Source organism: Rhinoraja longicauda, chromosome 19 (genome assembly GCF_053455715.1).
Source record: "Rhinoraja longicauda isolate Sanriku21f chromosome 19, sRhiLon1.1, whole genome shotgun sequence".
Taxonomy (NCBI): domain Eukaryota; kingdom Metazoa; phylum Chordata; class Chondrichthyes; order Rajiformes; family Arhynchobatidae; genus Rhinoraja; species Rhinoraja longicauda.
Window position 1 is genome coordinate 14,683,779 of NC_135971.1, and position 10,280 is coordinate 14,694,058.

Consider the following 10,280-nt stretch of genomic DNA (forward strand, 5'->3'; position numbering starts at 1 on the left):
TCTTTGAGGATGTAACCAGGAAAATTGACAGGGGAGAGCTGGTGGATGTGGTGTACCTTGACTTTCAGAAAGCCTTTGACAAGGTTCCACATAGGAGATTAGTGGGCAAAATTAGAGCACATGGTATTGGAGGTAGGGTACTGACATGGATAGAAAATTGGTTGACAGACAGAAAGCAAAGAGTGGGGATCAGTGCGTCCCTTTCAGAATGGCAGGAGGTAACTTGTGGAGTACCGCAACGCTCGGTGCTGGAACCGCAGCTATTTACAATATACATTAATGACTTGGATGAAGGGATTAAAAATACCATTAGCAAATTTGCAGATGATACAAAGCTGGGTGGTAGTGTGAACTGTGAGGAAGATGCTATGAGGTTGCAGGGTGACTTGGACAGGTTGTGTGAAATGGCAGATGCAGTTTAATGTGGATAAGTGTGAGGTTATCCACTTTGGTTGTAAGAATAGGAAGGCAGAGTATTATCTGAATGGTGTCAAGTTAGGAACAGGGGACGCACAACGAGATCTGGGTGTCCTAGTGCATCAGTCACTGAAAGGAAGCATGCAGGTACAGCAGGCAGTGAAGAAAGCCAATGGAATGTTGGCCTTCATAACAAGAGGAGTTGAGTATAGGAGCAAAGAGGTCCTTCTGCAGTTGTACAGGGCCCTAGTGAGACCGCACCTGGAATACTGTGTGCAGCTTTGGTCTCCAAATTTGAGGAAGGATATTCTTGCTATTGAGGGCGTGCAGCGTAGGTTTACTAGGTTAATTCCCGGAATGGCGGGACTTTCATATGTTGAAAGACTGGAGCGACTAGGCTTGTATACACTGGAATTTAGAAGGATGAGAGGAGATCTTATCGAAACGTATAAGATTATTAAGGGATTGGACACGTTAGAGGCAGGAAACATGTTCCCAATGTTGGGGGAGTCCAGAACACAGTTTAAGAATAAGCCATTTAGAACTGAGATAAGGAAAAACTTTTTCAGTCAGAGAGTTGTGAATCTGTGGAATTCTCTGCCTCAGAAGGTAGTGGAGGCCAATTCTCTGAATGCATTCAAGAGAGAGCTGGATAGAGCTGTTAAGGATAGCGGAGTCAGGGGGTATGGGGAGAAGGCAGGAACGGGGTACTGATTGAGAATGATCAGCCATGATCACATTGAATGGCGGTGCTGGCTCGAAGGGCCGAATGGCCTTCTCCTGCACCTATTGTCTATTGTCTTTAGATAGTTCCTCTGTCCTTCTCTTCCCCTCCCCTTCCCAGTTCTCCCTCTGTCTTCCTGTCTCCACCTACATCCTTCCTTTGTCCCACCCGAAACGTCACCCTTTCCTTCTCTCCGGAGATGCTGCCTGACCTGCTGAGTTACTACAGCATTTTTGTAAATAAATATCTAGTCCTAGACTCGCTCACTAATTGAAACATCCTCTCCACGTCCATTCTATCCAAACCTTTCACTATTCTGTATGAGATCCCCCCTCATTCCTCTAAGCAACAGCGAGTACAGGCCCAATGCCGACAAACGCTCATCATAGATTCATATACTCATTCCTGAAAGAGACTATTCAGACTGGGACATTTTTTCTTGGGGGCCTGTCAGAGTGACATTATAGATGTGTATAAGATGCACAGACAAGGTGATTAGCCGCAATACTTTACCCAAGGTCGGAGAGTCTAAACCTCGAGCGCATCAGTTTAAGGTGAGAGTGGAAACAATAAAAAGGACCTGAGGAGCAGGTTTTCCAGTCAGTGGGTAGTGTAGATGTGGAACGATCTGACAGAGGAAGTGGTCGAGGCAGGTACAATTACAACAGTTCACAGAGAATTGGGTAGATACGTGGATAAGAAAGACTTGGAAGGATATGAGCCAGACTCAGGCAAGTGGGGCTAGCTTGGTTGGGCAACGTGGTTGGCATGGTCGAGTCGAGTCAAAGGGCCTGTTGCTGTGCTACAAAGCTCTCTGACTCTGTGATGCTTCCCAGCAGATGAGCTTGGTGGGAGATTAAATCTTCAATTTCCCTTCAGTTCAAAATAACATTAATCTTTGCATCTTAGCATTACTTAAAGATAGACCAATCAAAGGTAGACACAAAATGCTGGAGTAACTCAGCGGGACAGGGAGTGTAAGGGCTCACATTACGAATGTAGCCATGTGGGTTTTATTGCAGGGGTGTAAAAGGTGTGTGAAAGCTCCAGCTCGATTATGTTGCCAGGACATCCTGTTGTCAGCATGGAAGCGCGGTTTATGGCTAAGTGTATCCTTTGATATGGGCAACTGGCATTAAGGCTTTGAAGGTTAACCATCCTTTGATTGTTAAGGGGAACATTTGGCCATAAAGACTGCTCTTTGGTCCTGGGAATACCGAGGACATGTAGGTCACACAGGACACGGAGGACATGGGGGTCCTAAAGGCCACATAAAGATTTATAGGACATTGTAAAACTTGCCATATAAGGTAGCAACGGAAATGTACTGGCGCATGTATTACGGGTATAAAATGTGTGTAATTTTTAGCATTCGGAGAGAGAGAGACTACACTGGCTTCCTAAGCGTTTCTAAACGCTTCGGTTTCTAGACTCTCGCCCACCTGGGTGAGTAGAATAAAGAGGTTAAACGAATTTGGTTGTCTGCCTGTTTTTTCTAATAGGCCACGGACTACAACATTTGGCGTAGTCGGCAGGATCTCTTTGGCACCGTCAACCACGAACGACTAAGAGGCAGCGGTGACTGAAACACGTCCGAAGGGGACAGTGCACTTCTCGACCATTGTTCGAGACCCCGAACGTTGACGTCTTTCAGACACTGAAGTCCCTCGTTTGGGGTTGATCTCGTGTTCAACTGAGATTCACAGACGAACCGATAAGGAAAAGGATAAGGATAAGGTTTCGGATTTGGAAGGTAAGGGGCAGTCACTCTTGTTGTCATTGTCTTGGTCTGGATGAAATTGATCGTTTGGTAATATTTATTGGTAGTATTTATTGGTAGCATAATTTCGGATAATTGGCAATCAGACATATGGGACAGTCTTTGGATAAGAGTGATGGCGGTGCCCCGGTACAACACATGTGTTATTTATTTATTTGCTTCGTTAATGAAAAGATTGGGAAACGAGGCCAGTGGGAGGTAAATGGAATGTAGAGACTCTCAAAGAGGATTAAAGAATGGAGAGAGAGAGGGTGCAGAAGCGCCATCAGGAGTCGAGGGAGCGAAGTTGGAGGGAAAATGCAAGTAGTAGAGGGAAAATGCAAGTAGTAGAGGGATATCAGTGTGTGATAGGTTGGGAATACCGAAAACATGCGATATTTTGCAAGCGGAATGTTAGGTGTATGATCTAAGACTTGACTGTGCTACCCGAGCTCGAGATGAATTTAAAACCGGTACCAAAGGGATATATCCCGCACAACAACAACAAAAGTCAGAATCCGAACCACTGGAGTCTACAGCGGCTTTATTAGGTAATCAGGAATCCGAGGGTGACGAGGAACCCTGGACGTGTCCGATCCCCGCAGCCCCACAGGCCGAGCCACCGGCTGCGGTGGTGCCAGTCCCGGTTCTACCCTCTCGCCAGGATATTCGGGACAACCCCCCAATTATGAGGCAGCATCAGGGAATATGGATAGGTCCCAGACAACCTTTAGTGAAAGGGTTAAGTTGCGCCACGAACAAGAATCCGCACAATCGGCGCTAGAGATTGAGGATACTGCCTACCCTCGCCTTTTTCAGTACACCTCATGCTGCCCAGCAGGCTGAATTATTTGCCCTCACGCGGGCCTGCCACCTTTGCGTTGACCAACGTGCTAATATTTACACCGACTCACGATATGCTTTTGGGGTTGCACATGATTTTGGTACCCTGTGGCAGCACAAGGGCTTTTTGACTGCAGCAGGCCTCCTATTAAAAATGCCCCGTTTGTCCGAAATCTACTAGCGGGTTTAACACTCCCGGAAACCTTGGCTGTCATTAAATGAAATTCGCATACATCTGTCAAGGATCCCATTTCTTTCGGGAATGCATTGGCTGACACATTGGCACGCACAGAGGCCCTGACCCCTACCATTTTAGTTTCTTCAGGTGAACAACAGCAGTTTTCTGCAACTACCGCTATGCCCAGTGTTTCGGACCTCTGCCAGCTCCGAGTGAAGTCAGGTCTGCCCGGTTCTTTTTGAATCACTCACAGAGCCCTGGCCCCAATAATTGGTGTACGGATTATGACAACCAATCAGATGACTGTGGATGTCAATGTTTTAATGGGTGGTCCTTGAGACCCTATCTTAATCAAACACAGGAGAATTGGCCCCGGATACAAGTTAATTCTCCTCATAACTCTCCAGAAACACCAATAAATACAACCTGTTTCTGTAGAATGGGATCTAGACCAAATAAAGTTGGTCTGTCTGTGGGATTCAGCACATGCACCCATATCAGTACTGTAGTTCCCCCAAGACCTCTTAATGGGATTTACTTAATATGTGGGAGCTGGGCATATGTCTGGTTACCAGGACTTTCGCCACAGTATCATCAGGGATCTTATGAGACCTGGACAAGGTGCTGTTATCTAGCTTTTGTAATCCCACATTTACGAATTATAAATCATCCTCTACAACATCCAGAGTGGCGCTCTAAACGAGCTGTATCGGAGTTTGAGAGATTTTTGGTGGATAATATTCCCGAGATGGGGAACCGCTCGGGCGGGAACTGAAATTAGAAACTTAGCTAGTGCCCTGGAACAATTAGCAAATTGTACTGCTGATGGACTGTACGAGACTCAGGAACAAATAGGACAGCTAACAACTGAAATGATGGCCCTGCGTCTTGTCGCTCTCCAGAATCGTATGGCCCTAGATTTCCTGCTAGCCGAGAAAGGGGGTACCTGTGCTATGATAGGGCAGGAATGTTGTACATTTGTACTAGATGTTTCGTCTAATATTACCAATATCGCGGGGCATGTGAAGGAGGTTATAGAAAGAGCGTTTAGCGTTTGAGCCCTCTGAGGGGGTGCTGTGAACTGTTTATGTTTGTGCTGTTATGTTTGTGTGCCATTGTATGTTTGTTCTTAGTACCTGAACTGAAGTACAGCACTTTGGTCAATGTGGGTTGTTTTTAAATGTGCTATACAAATAAAATTGACTTGGCTTGACTAGGAAAATATGGGCAGATTTAGCCCAAGATTGAATTAATGCTTCAGGATGGGATTGGTTTGGTTTAGGATATTTGTGGGGGCCGATTCTCCATTATGGCAGTATCATTGTGTTAATTGTTGTGATTCTGTTAATCTGTTATTGCTTCGGCCCATGTATATGCCAAATATTTGTCAATCGGCCACTTTAAAAGACTGCGATTATAGCATAATCAAAGACGGGAATGTAAGGGCTCACATTACGAATGTAGCCATGTGGGTTTTATTGCAGGGGTGTAAAAGGGGTGTGAAAGCTCCAGCTCGATTATGTTGCCAGGACATCCTGTTGTCAGCATGGAAGCGCGGTTTATGGCTAAGTGTATCCTTTGATATGGGCAACTGGCTTTAAGGCTTTGATGGTTAACCATCCTTTGATGGTTAAGGGGAACATTTGGCCATATAGCCTGCTCTTTGGTCCTGGGAATACCGAGGACATGTAGGTCACACTGGACACGGAGGACATGGGGGTCCTAAAGGGCACATAAAGATTTATAGGACATTGTAAAACTTGCCATATAAGGTAGCAACGGAAATGTACTGGCACATGTATTACGGGTATAAAATGTGTGTAATTGTTAGCATTCGGGGAGAGAGACTACACTGGCTTCCTAAGCGTTTCTAAACGCTTCGGTTTCTAGACTCTCTCCCACCTGGGTGAGTAGAATAAAGAGGTTAAACGAATTCGGTTGTCTGCCTGTTTTTTCTAATAGGCCACGGACTACAACAGGAGCAGCTCTGGAGTGAAGGAATGGGTGACGTTTCAGGTCGAGACCCTTCTTCAGACTGAAGAAGGGTCCAGACCTGAAACATCACCCATTCCTTCTCGACTGAGATGCTGCCTGTCCCGCTGAGTCACTCTAACATTTTGTGTCTACTTTTGATTTAAACCTGCAACTGCAGTTCTTTCGTACACAGCTTACTTCAAGATGTCAGAAACAAGAACAATGGAAAAGGTATAAGCTTTACCTTGCTTGAAATCATCAGATGTTTCTTTAAATGTTGTGTTGAATGAAACAGGGCAATGAAACTTTTCAATCGGCAAGGCCTCCTCTACCACCGACAGTGGTTTGGCTTCATCACGAACCCTGCGAATATTTAACAGCCGGTTACCAACTGAGCATTAGAAATGTTTTGAACTGTTCCACCAAAACTTACAATGTTTCCGTCAAGAGCATGTCCTACCTTCGCTTGCGACCAGCTTCCCCCTGAAAGAAATAAAACACAAATCTCAATTGACTGAGATGGACCGTCCTCATCCCGACAGCGGGAATTTCTCCACATTTCTACAACCCTCTGATAATTCCCATTTCCCAACTCTTATCTCCGCTGCCATGCAGATAGAAAGTGGACATTATCGTCGAGACATAGAACGATGGGGAAAAGCACAAGGAATGTTCATGAGAATGATGCCATGACTGAGAGGATGGAGCTCCATGCAAAGACTGGGCAGGTCGTGGGATTTTATCTGGAGAAAATGTCAGGAATGATGAGATAGGATTTAATTTATCGGTGGATTTAAATGGGTGAGGATGAAATAATATCTCTAATCGATGGGAGAGCAAAAATCAAAGCTGAAATGTAACCTGGTCTTCAACAAATACCGAAAGGAATGCAGTCATGAGAACATGGACCTCGCTAGCATTGGAGGGAATGAAGATAACAGCAGAGATACATTTAAGGGCGAGCGGGATAAACATGTGAGCACACCTGGAATTCGGGGTATTGTTACCGGGTGTGGTGAGTAGATGGGAGGGATGTTGAGTGGAGCAGAAATCCTGACTGGATAGGATGTGGCGAATGGCCTGGTCTATTATGTAGAATGGGATGTCATTCTATGGTGAACAAAGGCGGGTAAAACAAACAGAGCAAATTCCCCCAAGGTGACCGCCCACTGCTGATGGGAACCGGATATAGATGTCCAATCTGCTGTGTGCGCCACATTCTAGATTTCAATGTTAATCCCCACAATGTGGTCATGGCTAATGTAGCCCAGGAACAAACTCCTCCGCCTTGTCCCATTCCCTTTGATTTCAGTTCCCCGAATTTTCGAAAATGTATCTTCCTCTGGTATAAATACGTCTAATAGGTTAAACCTCTCAGAGTCTCTTGGTTGGAGAATCCCAGAGATTTACTGTCCTCTGCTCAATCGTGGCCCTTGGGATCAGATATAGGATCACCCGTCGTAGTTTTCAACTCCACAGAATACAAACACCTCTCTACATTCAGGCCAGGCAGTCCTGAGATACCATAGATTATGCGGGAGGCCAATCAGTTTGGGAACAACAGCTGGAACAGATGAAACATTTACCCAGTTCTGAATTACTGATAAATGCAGCATGTATTTCTGAAATATCCCCCTCCATTTTGTGACTGCACTTTCACTTCGCCAGACTGTGGTGTAACCCCTCACCTTCAGAAACACCACACTGTCCTTTTGATCCATCTGCTGCTGCAACTTAGAGAGTTCCTCCTGAATAGATTTTAAATTCTCTTCGATCTCTCCAAGATTTTTCTTCATTCTATTCAGAATCCTCTTCTCTTCCTCCCGGATATCTGCCTGTACGCGCTGCTCTTTATCAGTGAGAATCTGGTGCAGTTCAGCAAACTGGGATGCGATCTTGGACTGAAGGTTGTGTGACTGTTCCTGTCAAATGAAAGGTGAAGATCAATATGTAATGTCACTGATTGTGTTTCCCTCAGAGGTTGACGGTGACATTTGTCCTGTGCACTTTTTTACTTGCTTTGGCAATTCAATAGTTTGTCTAAATGCTTCTGAAATCTCGTGAGGGTGATCTGTTAACCCATCAATCCTCTACCCCTAATGCAATTCCCAGCTGCCTATTCCTTTTCAAGTGCCCATTAATTCCCATTTATCCATCCACCACCCCCTAGTGGGGTGCCGCAAGGCTCATTGCTGGGACCGCAGTTATTTACAATATATATTAACGATTTAGACGAGGGAATTAAATGTAACATCTCCAAGTTTGCGGATGCCACAAAGCTGGGTGGCAGTGTGAGCTGCGAGGAGGATGATGTGAGGCTGCAGGGTGAGTTGGGCAGGTTGGGTGAGGGGGCAGATGCATGGCAGATGCAGTAAAATGGGAATAAATGTGACGTTCTCCACTTTAGTGGCAAGAACAAGAAGACAGATTATTATCTGAATGGTGTCAGATTAGGAAAAGGGGAGGTGCAATGATACCTGGGTGTCCTTGTACGCCAGTCAATGAAAGTAAACTGCACGTACAGCAGGCAGTGAAGAAAACTAATGGCATCTTGGCCTTCATTGTGAGAGGATTGGAGTTTAGGAGCAAGGAGGTCCGACTGCAGTTGTGCAGGGTCCTGTTGAGACCACACCTGGAAAATTGTGTGCTGTTTTGATCTCCTAATTTAAGGAAAGACATTCTTGCTATTGTGGGAGTGCAGTGTAGGTTCATCAGGTTAATTGCCGGGATGGCGGGACTGACATATAATGAAAGAATGTATCACAAATGCTGGAGTAACTCAGCAGGTCAGGCAGCATCTAGGAGAGAAGGAATGGGTGACGTTTTTGGTCGAGACCCTGTTCAGACTGATTCTGAAAGGGTCGACTGGGCTCGTATTCACTGGAATTTAGAAAGATGAGATAGGATCTTATGGAAACATGTAAAATTCTTTAGGGATTGGAGAGGCTACATGCAGGAAAAATGTTCCCGATGTTGTGGGAGTCCAGAACCAGGGGTTATAGTTTAAGAATAAAGGGTAGGCCATTATCATATTGAATGACGGTGCAGGCTCGAAGGGCCGAACGGCCTACTCCTGCACCTATTTTCTATGCAGCACCCGAGGTCAGGATCAAACCCGCTCACCAGAACTAGGAGACAGCAGCACTACTTGTGTCACTGCGCTGCCCTGTTATTACACGCGTCACAGGGATCAAACCTGCACAAGATCAGGAAATCGAAACTTAAAAGCCTCACCAGAACTCCAGAAATCTTCTCTTTCTGTTGCTGCTCCATTTGCTGGATCCCTGATTTATCTTTTGTGAGAGACTGGATGGAAGCTTTAACCTGACCCTGCGATTGTGTTTGAAAATCGGAGAATAAAAGTGTTAGACAATAAAAACGGAATTAAACAATGGTGCGATCAAAATCGATTTGCTTTTACCTTGTAGTTTTCAACAGCTTCTTTAACCGGCATGAAGCTGTGAGACTTGTGTTCCCGCCCAGCTGCACAAACCAGGCAGATCAGCTTCTTGTCAGTTTCACAAAACAGCTTCAGTTCTTCCTGATGTTCCTCGCAGTGAAGTTTACTTTCCTTCTCTGTCCGATTCAGGCTCAGTGTTCGAGCTTTCTCAGCCAGTCTCGCCAAGGCCCGACTCACCCTGAGGGTGCGGTCTGTAAACACCTCTCTACATTCCGGGCAGGAGTTTCTCCCCTCCCTGTCCCAACTCTGTGTGATACAGGAGCGGCAGAAGTTGTGCCCGCACTCCAGTGACACCGGATCGGTGAAGAAATCCAGGCAGATGGGACAAACTACCTCCTCGGACCAACTCTCGACCTGTTCTTTCGAAGCCATTTTTTAACTCTGCCATTTCCTGGTTCAAAACGCATGTCCACTGCGCACGCCGCCGTCTAGAGGAATGAATGTAAATCTGACGCAAATGTACAACGTGAAGATGCAGAAACAAGAAACTGCAGATGCAGGTTTACAAACAAAAAAGTACAAAGTGCTGGAGTAAGTTTGTGGGTCAAGCAGCACATCTGGAGAACATGAACAGCTGATGTTTCGGGTCGGGACCCTTCTTCAGACTGATTGTAGGGGGTGGGAGATGGAATAACGATGGGAGGAAGGGGGCAGGACAAAGCCTGGCTGGCAATAGGTTGACACAGTTGAGGGGGGAGAGGGAGGACACAGGTTTGTGGTGAAAGGTGCAAGATTTAATCGGGAACAACATTTGAGGAACAACATTTTCACACAGAAGGTCGTGGGTGTCTGGAACAAGCTGCCAGAGGCGTAAGTGAGGCTGGACAACAACGTGGAGTGGAGTTGAAGCCCCGTTTCCTGAATAAAGAGGATACCTCCGAATCATCCCTCCTCCTCTTGCTCCACCTCCCCCTCACCCCTCCTC

The 10,280-nt window shown here is 45.9% G+C and overlaps 1 protein-coding gene across 1 annotated transcript in view; it reads right to left on the reverse strand.

Annotated features, from left to right (window-relative positions):
* The window catches only part of LOC144602699 (zinc-binding protein A33-like), a 69,979-nt gene extending 60,252 nt beyond the window's left edge, over window positions 1-9,727 (reverse strand). The window contains exons 1-2 of the mRNA XM_078415829.1: window positions 9,317-9,727; window positions 9,130-9,225 (exon numbers count right to left, since the gene is read on the reverse strand). Of these exons, the coding sequence (XP_078271955.1) occupies window positions 9,130-9,225; window positions 9,317-9,727 (507 nt within the window). The remainder of the gene's footprint in view (window positions 1-9,129; window positions 9,226-9,316) is intronic.
* Between the last annotated feature and the right edge of the window lie 553 nt (window positions 9,728-10,280).